Genomic DNA, 26474 nt, shown 5'->3' with positions numbered 1-26474 from the left:
TTTAAACCAGCATCTGCAGTTCCTTCCTACACATGTTTTCCTCCTATTTGAACTGCCAAGACTCACTCACATTCTGTGATTACCCTGTACCACCATCTGCATACTTTCTATCATATTGCAGCTAGATGAAGATATTTGATAAGAATATACTGTATACTTCTGGTACTGTAATACGAGGTTTTGATGAATGGAGGATATGGATTATGTGCAGAATTGGTCTATGCATCATGTTCAGCTCAGACACTGTGGGCCAAAGGGCCTGATCCTGTGCTGTACTGTTCCATGTTCTAAGGAATATGGCAATGCACGATTGTTAAGATGAAGGAAAAGCCTGCCGATTCTATTAAAAAAAGTCACAATTTTTAAGATTCTAAGTGAATATGCCTCAATCAGAGTGTGCTGTGGAAAAATTAATGGCAGTTGTTGGTAGAGTGTGGAAAACCAAATGGTACCTCTGGGTATTTAAAGAATAATGTGATCAGTTATCGTCTTTCTGAGCAGATCATTGAAAATTTGTATAGCAATGGTTTGTGTTTCAGGCTCCAAAAGAATAACATTTAGTGATGATTCCATCTCCACCTCCTCCCCTCCAGCACACCATGAATATGATTGTTGACAGGCTTTGTGCTTTCAGCACCCAACACTACATCTCCTCAGCAGAACTTCATTGAGCAAGGTGGGCAGTGACCCAAGCCTGTGGCAGTTTCTTCTCCATTTTGGGATTGTGCGCTGATCGCCAGCCAACTGATTCTTTGTTAAACATTTTTGAAGCGTGACAAAATAGTAATGGCACAGCCAGTTAAGCCAGCAGTCAACTGAATCAGACGGCAGCTATCCTTCAGCAACCTAATCCTCTGCTGCTGCACTCTTCTTCCAAAAGTGCTTTCCTCAAGGTCACACTGTGATTTTTATCAGCACATCGTGCTATTTCATTTCAGACAATTTTTACTCTAATCACCACTCCAAACATACGTACAAGGCTAGTATACATCTGCAAAGCCCAGCAACAATTTTTGACCACATGCATAAAAGAAGGGTGCACCTCACCATCTAAAATTTCCAAAAGGAGCCAAAGATCAGCACATGTCAAATCAGTTCATAAGGAATAGAAGTAGAATTAAGTCATTCGGCCCATCAAGTCTACTCCGCCATTCAACCATGGCTGATCTATCTCTCCCTCCTAAACCCATTCTCTTGCCTTCTCCTCAAAACCTCGGACACCTGTACTAATCAAGAATCTATCTATCTCTGCCTTAAAAATATCCACTGACTTGGCCTCCACAGCCTTCTGTGGCAAAGAATTCCACAGATTCACCACTCTCTGACTAAAGAAATTTCTCCTCATCTCCTTCCTAAAAGAACGTCCTTTAATTTTGAGGCTATGACCTCTGGTCCTAGACTCTCCTACTAGTGGAAACATCCTTTCCACTTCCTCTCTATCTGTGCCTTTCATTATTCAGTATGTTTCAATGAGGTCCCCTCTCTTTCTTATAAACTCTAGCGAGTACAGGCCCAGTGTCGACAAATGTTCATCATAGGTTAACCTACTCATCCTGAGATCATTCTTGTAAACCTCCTCTGGACCTTCTCCAGAGCCAGCACATCCTTCCTCAGATATGGTGCCCAAAATTGCTCACAATATTCCAAATGTGGCATTACCAGCGCCTTATAGAGCATCAACATTACATCCCTGTTTTTATATACAAGCCCTCTTGAAATAAATGCTAGCATTGAGTTTGCTTTCTTTACTACCAATTTGACTTGCAGATTAACTTTTTGGGAATCCTGCATCAGAACTCCCTAATCCCTTTGCACCTCCGTTTTCTGGATTCTCTCCCGATTTAGAAAATGGTCTACGCCTTTGTTCCTACTACCAAAATGCATGAATCCACACTTTGCTCTGCTATATAATCCATCTGCCATTTCTCTGCCCACTCTCCCAACCTGTCCTTCTGCAGAGTCCCTGCTTTCTCTACACTACCTGCCCCTCCACCCATTTTTGTATCATCCACAAACTTTGCCACAAAGCTTTCAATCCCCTCGTCCAAATCATTAATATACATATCTATGCAAAATGTTAAGTTTCTCCCTGTATCATAATCATAATCATTGGGTCAGGCAGCATCTCTGGAGAGAAGGAATCGGTGACGTTTGGGGTCAAGACCCTTCTTCAGACTGATGTTAGGGGGGGCGGGACAAAGAAAGGATATAGCTGGAGACAGGAAGACAGTGGGAGAACTGGGAAGGGGGAGGGGAAGAGAGGGGCAGAGGAACTATCTAAAGTTAGAGAAGTCAATGTTCATACTGCAGGGCTGCAAGCTGCCCAAGCGAAATATGAAGTGCTGTTCCTCCAATTTGCGGTGGGCCTCACCATGACACTGGAGGAGGCCCATGACAGAAAGGTCAGACTGGGAGTGGGAGGGGGAGTTGAAGTGCTCAGCCACTGGGAGATCAGGTTGGTTCAGGCGGACTGAGCGAAGGTGTTGAGCAAAACGATCGCCGAGCCTGCATTTGGTCTCGCCGATGTAGAGAAGTTGACAACTGGAACAGCGGATACAATAGATGAGGTTGGAGGAGGTGCAGGTGAACCTCTGCCTCATCTCTACACCTTTTTGGAGTCATGTATTTGAACACATTCCTGTAGACTATCACAAAAGTATTTCAAAAATCTTGCGTATGCACTCTGGATTACTGGATGCTTAAATCTTGCAACAGATGAAATGGCCAGAAAGCAAGTCTGCCTCCCTGTGTACTCTGCTTTTAATCCACGACGTTTTACATTCACTTCCTCAGGGATCGGTTCCGAACAATGGTGAATGTACTTGGAGATTCTTTCGGAGCTGGAATTGTGGAGAAGCTGTCTCGAAAGGAACTGCAACAGATGGACCTGTCAAGTGGCATTGACATAGTCAATCCCTTTGCTTTGGAAACAGCTAATTCGGAGAAAGAAGAAATGAAGATAAAAGAAGCGTATGTGAATGGGGCATTTGTTATAGATAAATCAGACGCAGTAGCTGTCACCGAAACATCCCAATTTTGACTGAATAAGAATGACAATTTGTGATTGTGACATTACAGCGATTACATTGGCAAAACTGTAAATCTGAATTAATTCATGAATTTAATCCCACCAACAACAATATGTTAAGATTAGCATTTGAAAGTGTAATATATACTGACCATTGAACACCATGATAATCAAATGCAAATTATTTTTCCATTAGCTTGCAATCAAGATATGTTAGTGCTCCAGGCTAAATGCATGGAGTGAGATACAAAACAATAACTGTTGCAAGTCAGTTGTTGTTGGAATCAGCTGATTTAAGAATGGGTAATAACTACTTAATGAAATTTTAAAAAAGTTCTATAAAAACAAATAATAGATTGCAAGAATTATTATTGGGCAATAATTGTAATTCTTGGTTCAGGTAAAAATTTATAACTATGTGCATTAGCTTATCATAATTGTCTCAAACTTCAATTAGCTGCATTAACCATTCCAATGAGCTATTATGTTCTAAATGATGTTTCAAATAGTACATGATCTACATTCAACGTTTGAGACAACAATGATTGTGTTATTACATGTGTAGTGAAAACTGTCTGAAATCAGACTTGAGTTAATAATCATGCAATTCTTGATTTGGTGAGCCAGGATGAAAATTCTGGGGTGAGGCAGATAAACCAAAATGATTCAACCTGCATTGGTTATGCAAAAGGATATGACATTACCTTGTAATATATCATGAATTTCTTCAGGGCATTTCTTGCAGTATTATTTTATGGTATTGTAATTTTGGTGGGAAATCTGTATATCTAAACTAGTACATATGTAAAATGAAATTCTGCTGATGTTATGAGAGCAGAATGGGAGATGGCTTAAGGAAATATATCCCAACGGTGTTGGCTCCAGTGTAAACTAAGGATGTCAGCATTATCCAGTTCATTTCATAGGTTTGCAAGAGCACCATTTATCAAAGATGGCTGATGCACAGATACCAATGCCTACTTTAATTGCTGATATTCTAAATGTACATTGGCAGTAGGTGCACACAGCTTTAATTAAAATGTCATATGACCTGATTATACTGGCTACATTCAATGGTGGTGCTGTCAATTTTCAAAACTTAGAACACCACTGAACATATATTGGGCAATAATTGTAAAAATGCACGGTAAGTACTGATGCCACAGCACACTGCTGCTTCGTTGATTAAAAGTGAGGAAAATAAATGTACTCTATTATTGCTAAATGAGTGAATGCATTGACTCTAGGTTGCACTCATCTGCTAACATTTATTATCATTTACTTTTTTGATATTGAATGTCCAGCAGTGGCTGTTACGCTTGGAACTATTTCCCCAGCATAATCTTTCCAATGTAACCAAGCCAATGTTACTCAATGTACATCTCCTATTGAGATTGTGCTTGTACTCTGAGTAACATTGTGTGCCTATTATTTATTCTGAATCTTGTGTTGGCATTCAGTTACCCAAGGACAGCTTTAACCAGTGTCATTATAACCTTCATAACCTGGCCCCATCCTACCTGACTGACCTCCTCCACAGACACACTCCCACACACACACGCACCCTCCGCTCTGCTGCTGCTAACCTCCTGTCCCCCCCCCATCCGGACCAAACTCAGATCCTGGGGGGACAGGGCTTTCTCCATCGCTGCTCCCACCCTCTGGAACTCACTACCCCAAACCGTCAGAGACTCCCTCCTCACTCACCACATTTAAAACATCACTGAAGTCTCACTTGTTCAACACCGCCTTCAATCATTGACCGTCGCTCCACCTTATTCATCCTTTTCTGTTTGTTTATTTATTTATCTTTATGTTAGATCTAATATGTAAAGCGTCTTTGGGTTTCTAGAAAAGCGCTATATAAATGTAATGCATTATTATTATTATTATTATTATTATAAACAAATGTAACTTTGACTTCTATCTACAACATTTGAAGACATTGATCTTGATATTACTCATTTTAATTGGCAGGAGAAGCTAGGAGAAATGGGAACCTGAATATCAGTGCATGGAAAAAAATACTATGTACTCAGTTCTCTTTTTTTAACTTCAACATATACAGTAGGTAATAGGCAGCATCTGTGGAGAGAGAAACAGGCAAGGTTTCATGTCAATGGTTTTTCAGCAAACATTCGGGATGTTTTAGCAAATGTTTGTTTCCCCTTGGTGTCTGTAGGGGATCAACTGTAATCTGATCAGTGTAAGCACGCAAACTAAAATTTAGTACAACTCAATCTTTATTAATACTCAGATCACTTAAAGTGTAAGGGGATTCAATTAACCCTTATGGCTCTCAATGGCCTTGCATTTTACTCACTGTTATAGCTTGCTATTCTTTACAGTACATCATAAAACCCGGGCACTGTTCGAATAAAATGAACTGGCCAGACTCACGCTGCTGGGCGTTAGTCTGCTCTGAGTTCAGAATTTGGTTCTTATTTTGGCAGTAATTCTTCCCAGATTGTTGCTGATAATGTACTCATTTAAAAAAAAAATATGGTTTGACATTAATCTTTCAGAACATTGAGCTCCTCAAACCTCAGCTGAGCCATTTAGGCACGGAGGAGTGCAGAATTGATTGCTGCTCAAGGTTTTCTCCAAGTCTTCCATGTAGGTAATTTATTGATTTAAGCTAGTTACTCTGGTTACTATGGTAACAATTAGCTCTTTTGGCTGCCGTTGAGGCCGTGGTTGCCAGTGGAGCTGTTTCAGAGTTTCTTATCTGACCACAGTTGAGTTGCTGTTGAGTTGCTGTTATCGATTTATTACTCCTCTGAAACCTTCGGTCGCAGCAAAGCCGCAAAATTCCCCACTGGGAATAATGAGGCAGAGAGACTGACACTTTGCAACTCCATTGCCTTTCATGAAAGCCTCGTTTCAATGTGTACTTGTAGTTTGATTGCCTTAGATGACTTCTCAAAAGGTTCCTGATTCATAATTCTGTGATCAATCAATCGCAATGGGAGAACACTCTTCCAATTAAGCGGTTAGCAATTTCCTCAGCATTTTCAAAGAACTTTGCAGACTATTAACTATCCTTGCGTGTGGCTTGTTCAAAAGGAAACACTTCTTTTCTGGCATGGTTGTTTGTAACCCTTTGCAAGCCAGTTTTGTATTGTTCTGCTTCACGTCTCACAATAACCTGTTGTTCGTATAAAATTGGCTGCTTTTCCCATCTTGCTTCGTAGAGGTTTAGCTGCTAGCCATGGGGCTGAGAACTGATGTAGGAAGAAGAAAGGAGAATGAATGGGAGGGGTGATAGCGGGTAATCAAATAAGCAGCGAGTAATCAAATAAGTCCTGTTTGTGATATAAGAAAATAATGTCAAAAAATATTCAGCAGGTCAGTCAGCAACTGTGGAAAAAGAAACAGTTAATGTGTCAGGCATGGTCTGAAAAAAGGATCTCGACTCCAAATGTCACCTATTCCTTTTCTCTAGTGATGCTGCCTGACCCGTTGAGTTACTCCAGCATTTTTTTCTATCGTCGGTTAACGTATCAAGTGTGTCAGGTTCAGATGTCAGACCTGAAACGTGAACAGTTTCTATTTTTTAACATGCTGTATGACCTGCTGAGTATTTTCTGTTACTTGTTCAGATTTCTAGCATCTGCAGTTTTTGTGTTTTGATGTTCAATGCTATTGGTGTCCTGAAAAGCAGGGAAAGATTAAATGACAAAAGGAGTGATGATGGAGGGCAAACACTATTGGCATCAGGACTGGTACAAAACAAAGTAAAGAGGCAGAGTTACTGTGAAGGACAAGAGAAGGATTATAACTGAGCTGTTTAACAAAAAATGGATGTGGTAGATATGAACTGAAATTATTGAATTGTATCTGTAAATTGGCTAATTCAAAAATGAGAAACTGTTCCTCAAACTTCCATTGAGCCTAAGTCAGCAGGACATGGGCACAAAGAATGGGCATAGTAATTAGATATGAAAAATTACTTCACAGTGGCACAGTGGTAGAGTTGCTGCCTTCCAGCGCCAGAGGCCCCAGTCCAATCCTGTCAACAGGTGCTGTCTATACGGAGTTTGTATGTTCTCCCCGTGTCCATGTGGATTTTCTCTGGATGCTCCAGTTTCCTCCCACACTCCAAGTACATACAGGTTTGTCAGTTAATTAGCTTTGATAAAAAATTGTAAATTGTTCCTAATGAGTGGGATGGTGCTAGTGGACGGGGATTGCTGGTCGGCAATCTCGGTGGGCTTATGGCCTGTTTTGCGCTGTGTCCCTAAACTAAGCAAAAAAACAAATTGCAATTGCAGGGTAACCAATGCTTGGAGATTGAGTGAGGATATTCAGTAAACCTATCATTCAGTCTGCATTTGGTCACCCTACTACAGAGGAAACTACATCTTGTGCAAAGAACAACTCTCCCTGCAACCACATTTGTTTTCTCTGGGTGCTCCAATTTCCTTCCACATTCCAAAGACGTGTAGGTTTGTAGGTTAATTGGCTTCTGTAAAATTGTCCCTTGTGCGTAGGATAGAATGGGTGATCGCTGGTCGGCACTGACTCAGTAGGCTGAATGGCCTGTTTCCACGCTGTATCTCTAAACTGAACTAAACTTTGGCCCCTCGAGAATGGGGAAGATCTGAGGTTTTCCTGGCTGCACTACACCACTGAGTTTCACGTGGTCTCCAACAGTGGAATAAGACGTTGCTGGGATTCTCCATCACTGAATACTGGGGGATCTGTTTGCAGATCCTGCATCAATGTAGATCTGGTGGCACACGAACTGCAGATACTGGTTTACAAAAAAACAACATAAAGTGCTGGAATAACTCAGCCGGTCAGGCAGCATTTCTCGAGGACATGTGTAGTTTTGGATTGTGAGCCTTCTTCTGACTGATTGTAGGTGCATGGCTTTAGAACCCATTCATTGGAATAACTATTGAATGACTATTTGAAAGAAATTTGTGCCATATATAATTAACTATTTGTGTTTGCATTAATGTTTTCTGCTATATAGGTGTTTGTTAAATGTTTTGAGGAGATTGTTTATTTTTATTAAAAAAAGCCCGTTAAACTGTCTCATTTCATTTGTAAAAATATCTGGCGGCTTGTCAGAGATGTTCAGAAGCATTAAAGTCCTGACAGTTTTGAGAGACAGCAAAGATGGGAGTAGGGCTTTGCTATCAATCTAAGACATGGGCCTGTTCTGACATGGCCCTATGACCTGATTAAATTATTTGAGGCTCATGTATCTCATAGGGCTAGCCCACCTGCTCCAGGGCCTTCTCAATAAGCAAGATGAGTTGGTAAGTTTGGGTTGTGAGGAATTAGAGCAGTAAGTACAAATGTGGGTCCCATGCAGCAACATGCCAACCATCAACTCTGGTTTTCTTCCGCAAACTACGTGACCTACTGAAAATTTCTAGCATGTTCTGTTTTTTTATGCCAGATTCACAGTTTGCTATTATCCTTTTGACTTCAATTTTATTGTTCATTTAAGTTCTCTCGTCCTCTTTCCCCACATCCTCTGCAATTTGCATTTGAGTTTTTTGTTTACTCACCATTTGGAATACATTGATGCTCTTACTTCGGACTGGAATATATTGCTTCATATTTCTCTTTGCAACCAGGAAAGCAATTGCTATATAGAATTGCCCTGAGCACCTTGCAACATACCATGTTCATTCATTCTGGCATTGTCTATTGCTAGTTAATGAATCAGACATTTTAATACTTAGGATTTATCAGAAAATTCCAAAGTATCGTGACTTAGGAGAAAATAGACATCATTTTGATTCATTCCTGCGATGGACTGGATTCAAGAAAGAAGAAATAAAGAATTGGTAAATGATAGAAGAAATAGGTTATTGTTCCTTGGATTGTTAAACACACTTGAAATATTTAAACGCTGTCCAAAAGGTTTTCTTTAAACAGGAAAAGGGAAAACAAGAATGAACGTCATTCAGAACCAAAACACAGTGAATCAAAGGTTATACTGACAGTTACCTGTAGAGATCATTGCATAAACATTCTGAAGCAAATGTTCAACACAATTTTGATAGAATGCATTTTATTATTTTTTATATATTGAAGGTAAGGAATGTGACGCACTTAAAAATGGATGCAAAATGTGCAGGTTGATGACTCCACCCTCTGGCCTGAACAAAATTTTGATTTAAGTTAGGCTGAATGTTATTCAACTGCTGCCCTTTGAACTTCCACCATAATGTTGGAGTTCACCAGTCAGACTACTGGAATTGACCCAGTTGGCCTGCAAGTAGAATCCCAGCAGGGGAGACAATTCAAAGAGGGTTATCACAGTGGCTGGAAGAAAAAAGAAAAACGAGTAAGTCAGCGGGTCAGGCAGTTTCTCAGGAGGATATGGATGGATGGATGACGTTTTGGGTTGGGACCCTTCTTCAGACATTCCAGTCTCCAGTCTGATGAAGGGTCCTGACCCGAAACATGGCCTATCCATGTTCTCTAGAGATTCTGCCTGTCCTGCTGAGTTACTACAGCACTTTGTGGGTATCTTTAGTAAACCACCATCTGCAGTTTCTTGTTTCTCCATCACAGTGGCTGGTCCTGAATCCAGATTGTTCTGGACCTCGGTTATGTTAACTCTTTCTTGAGTAACGTCTGTGTACAGATTTCTAGTTAGACCACTCGTTGGTTGATACTACCATGAAGAGCCACACACAATGCAAGCTTTCTCCCATTTGCACCTGAATTTTGCATTTGGGGAGCAACAACCAACATGGAGCATTAACCTGCATATTCCAGCGGTACGTTGCCACTCGTGGGGATATGTTGCTGTCCGATTGTCAGGCTTGTCTAAATATTCCATCTAGCAGGCCTTGCACATCATAGCAATGATGGTGTTACCCCAGTTTTCATCAACTGCTCATTATTTACGTGCAAGTTTGATAGCTCTAAGTTGAATTTCTCCCCTTGCTCTTTATCAATATATTTAATTGCGTGATAGTTGGTGATTGGATGACACTTTCCCAATTGCTTTTTGCATAGTTATACCCTTTCTCACCTCTTCTTTCCTCCCACTTTTCTTCAACACTCTCCTGAAATCATGCTACCCGTATGACAATACAGGATTATTAGTCAATGCCTTATCTCCCTTCACTGGTGATTATGCATGTCGGTGACAGCAAACATGAGTGATTGTTGGACTAGAGAGAGATAGCACAATAACATCTGACCGTGTCTTTATCTAACATTGATAAGAGATGGTCTTGTAGTAGCAAAGTTGTCTGATATAATTTCACTAATACACAAGCTAGTTATGCCATTCAAAACACGTACTGCTATCCAAACAACAAGCTTGGGAGGTTTTTAGTTTGTTTACTAAAAGCTATGGAATTTAGTTTTCACAATTGTGCACTACAAACCTGTGAATATCAAGGCTTAGAAATTCCAGTGCCCCGTACATAGTGTGCTTAATGATTGTACCAATAATGCAACAAAGACTGTTTCGGTTGTGGACTCTGCCCTGCAGACGTCAGGAGCTCCAGGACATGAGAAAGAGAAGGATGGCAGCCAGCAAGTAAGTGAGTGAGTTAAGTAGCTGGGCAGAAGTTTGGGGTTGGGGATAACAAGCAAGATCTGGGCTGGTATGGTGGGGTGAAGATCAAACATTGACGAGATCAGAGGCCATTTGGGGGTGAGAGTTGGATGTCAGAAGGATGGTAGGAAGGTGAAGAATTTGTTAAGTCCCATCTGGGAGTATTGGTTGCTGAATAAAAAAACACTGCTGGGATATAACGCAGGGGTCTCACTCCAGTCCTCGTTCTCAGGGTGATCAACAATGGCTTTGTTGATCACCCCTTGGCCCACTTACTCCACAGCACTCATGTGGGATTAATATGGAAACCACAATAAGTGTGCAAGGGTGAATCACACCAGTAAGTTCTCGGTTGAATTTCACACCCACAAATGATGTCTATCATGTTCCATTAAAAAAAAAAAATAAGATTAGCAGACAAGTGGTATTGAAAAAAACTTGCTACACTTTGGAATTGTTGGGACTTTATTTTAAAACAAATTCATTTTGTTGCTTTATAGATTTGTTCTTCAACATTTTGGAAGAACACTTGCAATGTTTTTAAATTTGAGGTAAATCATGTAAAATAAAGCAAGACCAAAGCGAAACAGCTGGTTGGAACGAGAGCAGAGGCAATCTCGCCCATGAATAGCATGGCCTTTCCCAGTGGGAAACACCAACAAGAAGGCAGAGGACCAGATGAAAGTCAAGTAGCCTAGAGGCTGCTGACTGGCAATAGATGAAGGTGCATGGCAGCAATGTTTGTTGGCAGAAGGTGCATGTGGTGAGGGCATTGCAGCCTGTATAGATTAGAATGGTTAGCCTGAATCATGGAGAAGTAGTTTCAGCCAGGGTGGGTGATGTGCTCATCAACTTCCCAGGAACAACTATTTTTCATTTTCACCCCATCTAGCCAGTCCTAAGTTTACTAACTCAGAAGTTTAAGAATTCATATGGGTCTCAGGAATGTAAGCAAACTTGGTATTGAATTATTTTATTATGAAATTCCTGCAAGAAACCAGAGCATCATTTTCCATAAAAATCCACAGCACCAAAATTGTAAATAAGCAGTAATGGTGGCAGAAATATCGAGCTCTACTTTTTTAACAACTCCCCAGCCCTGCTGGGAAGGAATAGTTAATTTCACCTGCTTGCAGTTTACATAAATTGTTTGAAAAGGTCATATTTTGATGCATTTTAATAAACCATCTTATCCACATTATACTGCATCTGCCATGTCTAAACAAAAAAAAAAATGATCGCCGATGCTTCCAGAATAAAACTGTTTAAATCATTTTTACATTTGCAAAATTTGCACTTTGTTTTGATCTTGATATTTTTTTGTGGTAGATAATAGTATTGCATTTTTTGATAAAAATTAGTAACTAAAATATATAAGCATAATTTGTAGAAACAAAACATGTATGCAGAATCATAACATGGAGTTTGTATGCATGCACCATTGATTTAAAGGTACATTTGCTTGCAAAGATCTACATGAACAAAACATAGTACTAGCACTTACATGCACTTCAGCTACTGTTGGATTTTCATGGGAATAACGATTCTGAACAGTGTGTACTCCAAATCTTGCCCAAAGTGTGCAATAAATAGGATTTTTTTTTGTGGAGGTTTAGGGCATCCTGAGTAGAAAAGGCTCACAACAGAAGAACATTTGAAATAATTGTAAAATAACTGCATAAAAAGAGGTGATATTAAAAAATCTGTGATAATGTGGAAACAATCAATAGAAATTATATAGAGTTATTGAAACTCTAAACAATGAATGTCGATGAGACACAAAAAGTTTGATGGATAATTCATGTGTAAGCTTCCGAGGAGCAGAATGTTATAGTGGAGAATATTTGTACATCTCGTTTCCAGTTGAATAAAGAATTCCCGCAAGATGTGTACAATGATTAATTGGGTCAATAATTTCACACAGACACAGATTGGTCTTTTATTTGCATTAACATATTTGATCAGGTATTGATATTCTTAATGCCAATTAGAAACATAGAAACACAGAAAATAGGTGCAGGAGTAGGCCATTTGGCCCCTCGAGTCAGCATCGCCATTCAATATGATCTTGGCTGATCATCCAAAATCAGTACCCTGTTCCGTCCTTTTCCCCATATCCCCCGATTCCCTTAGCCCTAAGAGCTAAATCTAACACTCTCTTGAAAACATCCAGTGAATTGGCCTCCACTGCCTTCAGTGGCAGAGAATTCCACAGATTCACAACTCTCTGGGTGAAAACGTTTTTCCTCATCTCAGTCCTGAATGGCCTACCCCTTATTCTTAAACTGTGACCCCTGGTTCTGGACTCCCCCAAAATTGGGAACATTTTTCCTGCATCTAGCCTGTCCAATCCCTTAAGAATGTTATATGTTTCTGTAAGATCCCCTCTCAATCTTCTAAATTCCAGTGAATACAAACCCAGTCGACCCATTCTTTCATCAGGCCCGCCCGCCATCCCGGGAATTAACCGGCGAATCTACACTGCACTCCCTCAATAGCAATAATGTCCTTTCACGAATTAGGAGACCAAAGTTGCACACAATACTCCAGGTGCAGTCTCATTAGGCCCTCCTTGCTCCTAAACTCGCAATGAAGGCCAACAAGCCATTGGCTTTCTTCATTGCCTGCTGTACCTGCATACTTACTTTCAGTGACTGATGCACAAGCACACCCAGGTCTCATTGCACTTCCCCTTCTCCTAATCTGACACCATTCAGATAATAATCTGCCTTACTGTTCTTGCCACCAAAGTGGATAACCTCACATTTATCCACATTATACTGCATCTGCCATGCTTCTGCCCACTTCCCAACCTATCCAAGTCACCCTGCAGCCTCATAACATCCTCCTCGCAGCTCACACTGCCACCCAGCTTAGTGTCATCCGCAAACTTAGAGATGTTACATTTAATTCCCTCATCTGAATCGTTAATATATATTTGAAAACAACTGGGGTCACAGCACCAAGCCTTGTGACACCCCACTAGTTACTGCCTGCCATTTGTGAAAAGAACCCGTTAATCCCTATTTTTTGCTTCCTGTCTACTAACCAGTTCATCCATGTCAATACCCGACCCCCAATACCATGTGCTCTAATTTTGTACACTAATTCCTTGTGTGGGACCTTGTCAAAGGCTTTATGAAAGTCCGGATACATCACATCCACTGGCTCTTCCTTACCCATTCTACTTGTTACATCCTCAAAAAATTCCAAAAGATTAGTCAAGTATGATATCCCCTTCATAAATCCATGTTGACTTTGACCGATCCCGTCACTGCTTTCCAAATGTGCTGCATTAACATCTTTAATAATCGATTCCAGCATCTTCCCCACTACCGATGTAAGGCTAACTGGTCTATAATTCCCGGTTTTCTCTCTCCCTCCTTTCTTAAAAAGTGGAGTTACATTGGCTACCCCCCAGTCCACAGGAACTGATCCAGAGTCAAGAGAACAATGGAAAATGATTTCTCGGGCCACCTCTTTGAGTACTCTGGGATGCAAACCATCAGGCCCTGGGGATTTATCTGCCTTCAGTCCCAACAGTTTACCTAACACCATTTTCTGACTAATATAGATTTCATTCAGTTCCCCTCTCCCACTAGATCCTCGGTCCCCTGGTATTTCCAGGAGATTGTTTGTGTCTTCCGTAATGAAGACAGTACCAAAGTACTCGTTTAACTGTTCTGCCATTTCCTTGTTTCCCATTAGAAATTCACCTGTCTCTGACTGTAAGGGACCTCCATTCGTCTTCACCTTTTCCTTTTTACATACCTATAGAAACATTTCCTGTCAGCTTTTATATTCCCCACAAGCTTTCTTTCATGCTCTTTTTTCCCCCTTTTAACAACCCCTTTATCCTCCTCTGTTAAGTTCTAACTTTCTCCCAGTCCTTTGGTTTGCCGCTTCTTCGGCCAATTTATATGCCTATTCCTTGGCTTTAACACTGTCCTTGACTTCCCTCATCAGCCACGGTTGAGCCTCCTTCCCAGTTTTATTTTTTTGCCAGACCGGGATGAACAATTTCCGGAGTTCATCCATGCAGTCTTGAAATCTTTGTCATTGCCTCTCCACTGTCAACCCTTTAAGTATAATTTGCCTGTCTATCCTAGCCAATTCCCATCTCATACCTTCAAAGTCTCCTTTATTCAAGTTCAGGACCCAAGTCTCTGAATTAACTGTGTCACTCTCCATCCTAATGCAGAATTCCACCATATTATGTTCACTGTTGCCCAAGGGACCTTGCACAACAAGATCGCTAACTAATCCTTCCTCATTACACAATACCCAGTCTAGGATGGCCTGTCCTCTAGTCGGTTTCTCTACGTATTGGTTTAAAAACCTATTCCGTATACATTCCAGAAAATCCTCCTCCTCAGCGTTGTTATCAATTTGGTTGGCCCAATCTATATGTAGATTAAAGTCACCCATGATAACCGCTGTACCTTTGCTGCATGCATCCCTAACTTCCTGCTTGATGCTATCCCCAACCTCCCTATTGCTGTTTTGTGGTCTGTATATCACTCCAACAAGCATTTTCTACCCTTGGCTATTTCGCAGATCTACCCACACCGATTCTACAGCATCCAAGCTAATGTCTCTCCTTGCTATTGTATTAATCTCTGCTTTAACCAGCAATGCCACCACACCTCCTCTTCCTTTCTGTCTATCCTTCCTGAATATTGAACACCCCTGCATGTTTAGCTCCTAGCCTTGGTCACCCTGGAGCCATGTCTCCATAATTCCAACTATATCATATCCCTTAACTACTAACAGCACATTCAATTCATCCACCATATTTCGAATGCACCTCGCATTAAGGCATAAAGCTTTCAGGTTAATTTTTCTTATCTCCCTTCTACCTTTTGCTTCTGTCCTCCTTTTATGGCCCTCTGTCTCCTTGCATTGAGTCCCATCCCCCTGCCCTATTAGTTTAAACGTGACCTTTCCTACACTCTCTTTCCCGTTAACTGCACACATATGTGTCCACATTGTTGATTCCACCCCCGCACTGTTTAGTTTAAACCCACCTGTGTAGCACTAGCAAACCTGCCTGCCAGAATGTCGGTCCACTTCCAATTAAGGTGTAACCCGTCACTTTTGCACTGGTCACCCCTGCCCCAGAAGAGATTCCAGTGATCTAGAAATCTAAATCCCTGCCCCCTGCACCAACTTCTCAGCCATACATTCAGATCCCCTATCTCCCTGTTCCTACCCGCACTAGCACAGACCTGTCCGCCACTCAGACTGCAAGTGTCGTCTGCCCCGACAGCTCCAAAGAGGGCATATCTGTTTTCAAGAGGTACTTCCACCAAGGTCTCCTGCACTCGCTTCATCCCCTTTCTTCCCGTCTCTACATTCTTCAAACTATTTTTTAATGTTATTAATTATTTTGTTTTATTTGGTGATGCTATGTTTTGTAATTCATCTTTAATTGTTTGTTTCATTTTTGATGCTTTTTAAATATTTCTGAATGTCAGTCCTAGAAGCAGATGTGCCAGCCTGCTCTGCTATTGGGATCTAAAGACTGGACATGTGGAACATTGGGGAATTCAAGTAGCAAGTGCAAGCAGTAGGTCAACGATTGACTCCACATGAAAACACCTAGACTGTCGCAAGATTATTTCCAATGCCCAATAATCTAGCAGTGTGGCAATTCACCAAATATAAACATACTCAAAACTAATTACCTCCCGTAGTCTACAGGTGCAGTTATGACACTAATATATCTCATTCTCATGGTAATTCTGTTTAATCATCTTTTGGCTCCAGGATGGTTGACAGTTTAATTATTTTTAAATTAAAAAGAGACACAGCATGAATCATCAGTGACAGTAATGCCAACGACCTATACTTCATTTGTGTAATGAGCATTTTGACAGCAAGGACCTTTTACCGAAGGAGTTATCAAAATCTTAAATAATTTTCAGGAACAGATGCAGTGTTTACCAGTGAAACTGTATCATGATTTTATAGTTTTAATGCGTTGAATTTACAACACAGAAACAGGTCAGTTTGGTTTATGCAGTCTGCGCAAACATTTATTCACCATACTTCTCCTCCCCAACAGTTATTTCATTCCCTCTGTTCACATATCCTTCTATTTCATTCAAACTTTAAATCTATCTGTTATTCTACCTCAGCCATTCCATGTGATGACATGTTCCATTTTCTGATTTCCCTCTGAGAATGCAGCTGTTCAAAAATTCTTCATGGCCACTAGCTTTGGAATGCCTATAATGGAAACACATGTTGAAGAAACCAAAATACCCTGGTCATAAATGGATATATTTTGCCAGGAGCTCATAAAATTCTGAAAGGTTTATTCCACATTTATCACAGACCCAAATCCAATTCCTGTAGATGGCTCACTTGAATAGTTGGCACCCAGCCCGAAAAGGCAACTGCATTATTGAACAGTGCCTGCCGTATGGATAATCCATCCCTGGAATAGGTTTGGAATCTCTTAAGGCTCTCAGCAAGGTTCATGTTGCCCAGGGGTGCTATGAATGCTGATGATGCATGTGAAGGTTTTGAAGTTTGTAAAGCCATGAAAAAGCAGAAAATTTCATTGTAACTATTTTGATGTCGGGTGAATGTTTCAAATGATGACTGAGAAAATAAAAGCATCCAATTTCTAAATCTTAGTAGAGATGTTATGAGTTTGTAGGGAATTAAATTATTTTATTATAAGTTAGGGCCTTTCATTTATATTGCACAGTGGCACAGCTGGTAGACCTACTGCCGCCCAGTGCCAGAGATTTAGGTTCAATCCTGACCTTGGGGGCTGTCTGTATGGAGTTTGCATTTTCTCCCTGTGACCACATGGGTTACCTCCAGGTGCCCCAGTTTCCTCCCACATCCCAAAGATATGCAGATTTGTAGGTTAATTGGATTTTGTAAATTGCCCCTAGTGTGTAAGGAGTGGATGTGAAAGTGGGATAACATAGAACTAATGTGAATGATCAGAGTGGACTCAGCTGGCCAAAAGCCTGTTTCCATGCTGTATCTTTCAATTTCAAACTTGTTCTAGCACGGATGCAGGCTCTGCCAATTCCCTTTCACATTGTCTTTCAGTGTTTTGGAGAAGGCTGTTTTGGTTTTTGATTTTTAGTGCAGGGAAAATATAGTAGCAGTGATACTCGATCCAGGGAACTCCAATCTTACCTGTTCACATGTACCATCTCCTCTTCCCAACATCAAGACAATGGTAATCACTGAAAAATCCACCATGACTTCCACCATATTATTGGGAACTTTGTGAGTCTCAGAGAATCTTTCCTGCAAAATGTTGCATCTGGGAATTTGAAATAAAGTTTGGATTAAAAAAAAGTCACAAATGCCGGAGTAACTCAGCGGTCCAGGCAGAATCTCTGGAAGACATACATAGGCAACATCTCAGGTCAGGACCCTTCTTCAGTCTGATTATAGTGGGGGGGGGGGGGACAACGCTCAGAAAAGAGGTGGGGGCAGGATGCTGGTGAGGGTTTTTTTATTGGTGGATGGGTGGACAAAAGTGAGAGATGAAAAGAGGGCAAAAGGTTGTTGAGAGGAGTAAAGTATGAAGCCAGAGGAAGGGATGTAGGTGAAAAGCGACAAGGGGAAAGGGAGGCAAGATAGTGGGAGCAAGGGGCACATGTGCATGTGGGCCACAGGGAAGAGAGGGTGAAAAAGGTGTGGGTTTGCGGTAGGGGGGGTGTTGAGCTAATGAGCTTGCATTGGATCAATTCCTTTGACATAGACGATAGTTAGAATCCTAAATTTTCTGCAGTGAACCATTGGTTGAAGCAGATTTAGTTGATCCGCCAAAACATTATGACCACTGACAGGTGAAGTGAATAACATTGGTTATCTTGTTACAATGGCACCTGTTAAGGGGTGGGATATATTAGGCAGCAAGTGAAGTTAGTTTTTGAAGTTGATGTGTTGGATGCAGGAGAAATGGACAGGAGTATAGACCTGAGCAACTTTGACAAGGGCCAAATTGTTATGGGCAGACGACTGGGTCAGAGCATATCTGAAACGGCAAGGCTTGTGGGGTGCTCCCGGTCAGCAGTGGTGAGTACCTTCCGACAGTGGTCTGAGGAGGGTCAAACCACAAACTGACGACAAGGTGTTGGGCGCCCAAGGCTCATGTATGCGCTTGGGCAACAAAGGCTATCCCGTCTGGTCGGAACCAACTGTGGGAAGACGACAAGCCGGCGAAGGGAGTGTGATGCTCTGGGCAATGTTCTGCTGGGAAACCCTGGGTCCGGCCATTCATGTGGACACTAATTTGACACGTGTCACCTACCTGAACATTGTTGCAGACCAGGTACTCCCCTTAATGGTAATGGTATTCCCTGATGCCAGTGGCCTTTCAGCAATGCGCCCTGCCACACTGAGCATATTGTTCGGGACTGATTTGAGGAACATGATGAAGTGTTCACGGTGTTGCCCTGGCCTCCAAATTCTCCAGATCTCAATCCGATTGAGCATCTGTGGGATGTGCTGGATCGACAAGTCCGATCCACGGTGGCTCCATCTCGCAACGTGTAGGACTTGAAGGATCTGATGCTAATGTTTTGGTGCCAGATACCACAGGACACCTTCAGGGGTCTTGTAGAGTCCATGCCTCGGCGGGTTGGCGCTGTTTTGGCAGCACAGGGAGGACCAACAGCATATTAGGCAGGCGGTCATAATGTTTGGGCTGATCTGTGGTATATGACTTTAAAAGGTAATGATGTACAAAAACTGATTGTAGGAAGGCTACAGGGAAAATGTGGTTAGAAGGCTTGGAAATGAACAAGAGCATTCCGTTAGCACAGTGTCTGGTTAACTTCTAAGCCTCATAGCCACCAGATAGACTACGTAGATAAAATCACTGACGTAGGGAATGTCTGAAGGACCACATCTCATGAATGCCAAATTTCTGGGCATCATCCTGCCAGCAGGAATTTAGACACTGTCCATTCAATACTGAAGACTGTTATAACTGGCAAAGCTTCTGTACATGACTTGAATGAAGGCAAGTTTAGAAAGCAATGTTACTAAATTTGCAGATGACACAAACATATGTAAAAAGGATGGTGTAAGGATGATGTAAAAATACTGCAAGGGGATAGAGATAGATTAAGTGAGTGGTATAGGTCTGCAAAATAATGGGGAAAATATAACATTTACCATTTTGGCAAGAAAAATAAAAACAAAGCATCTATATACTAAAACTCTTGTTTGTTTGTTTGTTCTTGAACTACAGCCAAAACGGTACACGATAGCGTGACAATTTTAGGCCCACCTTACTCATTGTCGTCCCTTTGGTGCTAATGAAGAAGTTTCATTGAAATCGGTGTTATATTTTTTAAGTTATTTACATTTTAAAGTTTAAATCTATATCCTAGCGAGGGAGGGGGGAGGAGGGTGGATGAGGAGGGGTTGAGGGGGATGGAGTGGGGGGGAGGGAGGGAGGAGGGAGGGAGGGGAGGGAGGGGAGGGGGAGGGAGGGGAGGGGGGGGGAGGGGGAGGGGGGGGAAGGAGAGGGTGCTGCACCAATGCAGGAGAAATTTGGGCCCAACGGGTCCACTTGGTCTAGTATAATCTAAATAGTAAAAGATCTGAGAAGTAGCATGATTTATGTTTCCTGGAACATCATTTGCAAATGCTAGTGCACAGGAACAGCAAATAATTGGGAGAGGCAACAGAATGTTATTGTTAATATGAATAGAAGTGAAAGCCAAAGGAGAGAGGTTATGCTTTATATATGCAAAGCATCAGCGAGACTACATCATCAGTATGTTATCCGTCTTCTTATTCAACCAAGGAAGTACATCAGGGGTTTGCAAAATGATCACCTGGAATAGACTATGTCCCATGAGAAAAGATTTGACAGGCAAGACGTGTATCTGCTGAATGAAGAATGTGGATGCTTCGGAGAACCTGCAGAAGAGGTTTACGAGGATGCTGCCTGGATTAGAGAGTATTACCTTTAGAGAGAAGTTGGACAAACTTGAATTGTTTTCTCTGGAGCATTGGAGGCTGAGGGGCGACCTGATAGGAGTTTATAAAATTATGAGGCATAAATTGAGGCATACTATAGACAGTCAGAACCTTTCTCGCAGTATGGAAATATCAAAGTCTAGAAAGCATAAGTTGAAGATCAGAGGAGGAAAATTTAAAGATGTGCTGGACAAGTTTTATGCAGATTGGTAGGTGCCTGGAATGTATGGCCAGGGGCGATGTTGGAAGTAGATTTGATAGTGGTAAGAGGTTTTAGACAGGTACATAAATATGCAGGGCAGGTATGTATGGGCAGAAAGAATTTAATTTGGCATTGTGTTTGACACAGGCATGTGGACTGAAAGACCTGTTCCTATGCTTTACTGTTTTCTGTTCTATGAATCAGTTTAAACATAAGATCCAGAAAATCTTGACTGGGTTGATGTGGAAAGGATGTTTTTTTCTTGTGGAAGAAACCAGAACTAGTGGGGTCACTGTGTAAAAATAAGTGCTCATCCTTTTCAGACAGAGATGAAGCAATTTATTTTCACTATGAATCACAAAGGACAGTGGAAGCAAAATATTTGATTATATTTAAGGAAAAGATGTGCATGTGTACGTGGGAATATGGAGCTGAGTTAACAATTCAATACAATAGATTACAATATGAATCACAGAGTCATAGAGGATTATACAGCACAGAAACAGGTCCTTCAGCCCAACTTGTCCATGCTGATCATGTTGGCATAATGGGCAAGACCCTTTTTCACACATTTGGCTCATAGCCCTCTAAATCCTTCCAGTCCATATACCTGTCGAAATGTCTTTTAAGTCGTAATTTTATCCCCTTCTGTGACTTCTACATGATACGGACTACTATGATATGTAGATACGGACTACTATACGAGTGAAAATGTTGCTCCTGTGGTGAAATCTCTCCCCTCTCACGTTAAGTCTATGTCCTTTAGTTTCAGAATCATCTACCCTGAGAAAAAGATTGAGCGTTCAATTTGTCCATGCCCCTCATTATCTTGTACAGTTTAATAGATCATCCTGTACAGCTTAATAGATCATCCCTCAGTCACATACGCTCCAAAGAAAAAAAGTCCCAGACCATCCAAAGTCTACCTATAATGCGTGCTCACAAACCCTGATAACTTCCTGGTGAATCACTTTTATACCCTTTCCAACTTAACGACATCCATCCAATAGCTGGGTAAACGGTACTGCACACAGCACTCCAATGTGGTCTCACCAATGACTTGCACAGCTGCATCATGATGTGTTAACTTTTGCATTCAAGACCCTTGATGGTCAAATGCCTTTTTCACCACCGTGACCATCTGACTCGTCACTTTTCGTGGATGTGGCATCTGTATTCCAGCACTGCTCTCATTTAATGCCAGGTAGACTTAAAAGGTGAAATGATTTACTCCTCCTAATTTTTACAGTTGTGTGTCAAAATGAGCTGCATGTTCTGAGCAGGCTAATGAATGACCCTTGCTCCAAACCAGAAGGACAAGGCAGCATCAGCCACTACAGCAGGAGAAAGGATGACCAGTGAGCAACTACCACTCTAATGCCGAATGGAGGGGTAGTGGTGGTCTTATTCGGCAAGGTAATCAATTGAAACTGGGAACAAGGCAATGGAGAAGGTGGAGAAGTAATTTAATTATTTGATTGACCCAGCATCATGCCCTCAAGGATTGTATTTTACTGATTTGATACCAATTCATGGATTTTGACATGTACCTTGAGATTCATATGTCTCTAGATGACTTGTGTTAAGCATTTTTCCAGCAGGATATCAAAGTGCATTCAAATAAGCCTTAGTAACCTTGCAGATCAGGCAAGACCTCCCCTTCACAAAGCCATGCTGACTTCGGCCTATTTTATCGTGAACTTCTAAGTACTCAGTAACCTCGTCCTTTATAATGGACTCTAAAACCAGCAAAGTTACACTAACCGGCCTAGAGTTCCCACTATTCTGCTTTGTTCCCTCTCTGTGCAGTGTGGTAATATTGGCAATTTCCCAATCATCTGCAACCACTCCTGACTCTAGTGATTCTTGAAATATTACTATCAATGCCTCCACAATCTCTAAAACCACCTCTTTCAGAACCCTAAGTTGCAGTCCATCTGGTCCAGGTGACTTATCCACCTTCAGCCCTTTCAGCTTCCCAAGCACCTTCTCCCTAGTAATCGCCACTCCATTAACTTCCACCCTGTGACTCTCTTGAATTTCAGGCACGTTGCTGGTGTCTTCCACTGTGAAGACTGATGCAAAAAAGGTATTCAACTCCTCTGCCATTTCTTTATTCCCCATTATCACTTCTCCTGCATTATTTTCAAGCAATCCGACTTGCCCTGTTCTTACTCTTTAACTCTCACTCTTTCTTACCCTCACCGAGCACACAGCTAACAATGGCCTGTTTCCTTTATCATCGTTACTTTTTTGCATATCTTTCATTCATTTGTTCTATATCTCTCCACATCACCATCTATATCTCGTTTCCCTTTCTCCTGACTCTCAGTCTGAAGAAGGGTCTAGACCCGAAACGTCACCTATTCCTTTTCTCCAAAGATGCTGTTTGACCCACTGAGTTACTCATGTACAGTTAGTCACATACATCCACAGCCTCAACTTCCAACTACTCAACCATGGTAGACAGATCACATGGGAGGTATTGCAAAGTACTCAAACAATTCCCTCTATCACTTGAAAACGTTGGCAAACAATCGGCAGCTGTAGGCACAGACTGGTGGGGGCCGTCCCCAGGCAGATCGAGGAGGTAGTGCATTACTCTGATTAGTATTTAGTAGAACATTTTCTGTGAAGTTAGGAGCTCAGTCCCATGTTACAGAATATTACATTTCTATGATGTCCTTGAGGCCAGTGATTAAAGGTTGATTCAAATCAGTTTCTGGTCGGTGAGGTATGGGACAAGGTATTGATGATGCAGTTGAATCACCAACCTAAAGAGCCTGTCCCACTTTAGGCGATTTTAAGGCGACTAGGCTGTCACCGACAGTTCGCTGGGTGTCGCGGGCATGTTCGTGAGGAGTCTTCCAAGAATCGTAGTGGAGCTCAGTGCTTCGCTGAGAAATCATCCAGAGTGAAATTTCTCGGCGACAGCTGATTGTCGCCAGGTATCGTTGCTTATTGCGGGCGCTGTCGCATGCTGTCCCCAGGTTTGCTAGGTTGTCGCAGATGCATTTAGAAGCACGTAATATTAAAGTAAAGTAATTTGAAGATACCTTAAAATACTTATGTTTAACCAATTTATTTACCATCAGATTGGAGGCAACAGTTTGATGGTCAGGTAAGTAGCGGCACGGTAGCGCAGCGGTAGAGTTGCTGCTTTACAGCGAATGCAGCGCCGGAGACTCAGGTTCGATCCTGACTACGGGTGCTGCACTGTAAGGAGTTTGTACGTCCTCCCCGTGACCTGCGTGGGTTTTCTCCGAGATCTTCGGTTTCCTCCCACACTCCAAAGACGTACAGGTATGTAGGTTAATTGACTGGGTAAATGTAAAAAATTGTCCCTAGTGGGTGTAGGATAGTGTTAATGTGCGGGGATCGCTGGGCGGCGCGGACTTGGTGGGCCGAAAAGGCCTGTTTCCGCGCTGTATATATATGATATGATATGATATGATAAGTGTGGGAATTTTGCGATGTTTATGGCCATCAGCCATTACATTTAAAGTGGGCTCCCAACCCAGATATGCAACCCAGAAACCAGATATGCATCTCCCGTACATTTTCAAAGAATGCCCACACACTTTTCACAAAAATCCACTTAACCACTTTTTAAATTATTTTTTTAAATACAGCTATTAGTAAACTGGAAGTAAATCCAGTTTATGCCTTGTAACAGTGATGCTTGGTTTTTACGTAACCCATACAAGATGTTATAGTTCGAAACTCTCAAGTACTTACCGACTTGTCAGTGATTTCAGCGAAAATTAGGACGCCGGAGAAGCGTTGACAGCATGGGAATTTCGCGATGTTTCCGAAGACGCTGTAATCTCGACCTGACTCGGCATTGTCATGGTCATTGTCATCAGGTAAAAGAAAAGTTCGGCGATCTGCTACGACTTTGACAGTCGCCGGCGGTCGCCTTAAAATCGCCTAAAGTGGGACAGGCCCTTTAGAGTCTCTTTGACGTTACCCAGATGAGCTCAAAGAGGATTCCTCAACCAACCAGCCAGCAATGAATGATTCCTGTGAATACCAGCTTGCTGGCCTTCTTCTTGCACTTCATTCCCAGTGTCAATGGAAGTTCCACAAGGTATGTAACTTGCATAATTTTGGCTCAAAATGGCTGGGTAGGAATTAAGAGCTTTGCTTGAATATTAACATCATTTTTGATATTTTGATTTTCTTAGGGATGAGTGAAAAGTTGTTTCAACATCTCAATTTGCATGAGATATCTCCTAAAATGATATCAAATCAAAAGTTTGCACAATTGGTGACGTTTGAATTGATTTGAATTTCAACCTTGCAGTTTCACATATGCAAAGTATAAATCTTTGTGCAATATTTGTATTTAATTGACTCAAACCTCACTCTTCAACCTGTAAAATGCTCTCACACGAATTTACAAAGCATGAATTTTTGTATAAATGTAATTGTTTTTTTGTGCATCATGGAGATTAAAGTTTACAGGGTCATATAATACAGAAACAGGGTATATAACCCACCAAGGATAGACACAAAATGCTGGTCGAGATCCTTCTTCAATCTGAATACAGTCAGAATAAACAGAGGGGACTGGTTGACAGAAGCAGGGGATCATTAGTGGATGGGAGAGAGGCTTATGAAGCCAGGTGGGAAAGAAGAGGGATGGAGCTGGGAGCCAGAGCAGGTAGATGATGGATGACGGTAGAGAGAAGAGAATAAGAGGGACAGAAAGCTGCTTCATCAATGACAAAAATGGGAAAGTCCACGAATGGCTGTATGATGTTCAATTCCTTTCACAATTTCTCAGCATTTCTTTGAACCATGCCTCTGTGCAGGACTTAGACAACATCAAGGTATGAGCTGATAAGCAGCAAGCAAAATTGATGTCACCAAAGTACCAGGCAGTAATCATTTTCAAGAAGGTTCTACCCGTGACATTCAATGGTATTGAGTAACCAAACCTCTATATCTTTGGCCAAGTGTGAGGCGATGCATTTTGGTTAGTTAGACTGGGGCAGGGCTTAAACAGTAAATGGTAGGGCCCTGAAGACTATTGGGGAGACCTGGAGTAGATAGCCCCTGACAGTGGCGACACGGGTGGACAGGGAGATGAAGAAAGCATTTAGCAAGGACTCTTTGCCTAGTTATCGAAAGGATGCCATTAAACTAGAAATGGTTCACGAGGATGTTACCGGGACCGTAGGGTTTGAGCTGTTAGGGAAGACTGGATAGGCTGGGCCATTTTTCGCTGGAGAGTAGGAAAGTGAGGAGTGAAATATTTGTCTTGATAATTTCCTAAATTATCTGTATTTCTCCAGATTTGTTGATTTAATTTGTTCTATAAATATTAAATTTAATCTGCTTTCCCTATGGATTTCTTGAAACTTTTGTTTGGCGCAATTTCTATTTATCTAATGGAATTATATTGGATGGGTCATCTTCATGCAACACCAAAAAAAAATCCATTCTCTCCTTTGTTTTCTCTGTTCAAGTCTTCTGTGGGCAATTCAAAGCTTTATTATAAAATAATTTAGTTCCAGAAATTATCCATTGTCATTTCTCACAATTCAAAAAGATTCAGATTGGATTACCAATCCATTTAAAACAATGAACACATTAACTTTTAAACCACAAAATGAGGAAGATGGAAACCTCCTTAAAAAAAGAACATCATGTAAAGAAATCAGCAAAATCACATACGTACGTTTATTTGTAAATGTGAACAAGTAATTGGGTCTATATACATAAAG

General features: G+C 41.4%; 1 protein-coding gene across 1 annotated transcript in view; it reads left to right on the top strand.

The window, feature by feature from the left end:
* The window catches only part of slc1a1 (solute carrier family 1 member 1), a 67855-nt gene extending 55412 nt beyond the window's left edge, over nt 1–12443 (top strand). The window contains exon 12 of the mRNA XM_078396062.1: nt 2794–12443. Coding sequence (XP_078252188.1) covers nt 2794–3040 — 247 coding nt within the window. The 3' untranslated portion in view covers nt 3041–12443. The remainder of the gene's footprint in view (nt 1–2793) is intronic.
* Nucleotides 12444–26474: the final 14031 nt, after the last annotated feature.

The sequence above is a fragment of the Rhinoraja longicauda genome, chromosome 3 (genome assembly GCF_053455715.1).
Source record: "Rhinoraja longicauda isolate Sanriku21f chromosome 3, sRhiLon1.1, whole genome shotgun sequence".
Classification (NCBI taxonomy): domain Eukaryota; kingdom Metazoa; phylum Chordata; class Chondrichthyes; order Rajiformes; family Arhynchobatidae; genus Rhinoraja; species Rhinoraja longicauda.
The sequence above is the reverse complement of the archived record's forward strand: the minus strand, read 5'-3'. Positions and strand labels throughout refer to the sequence as shown.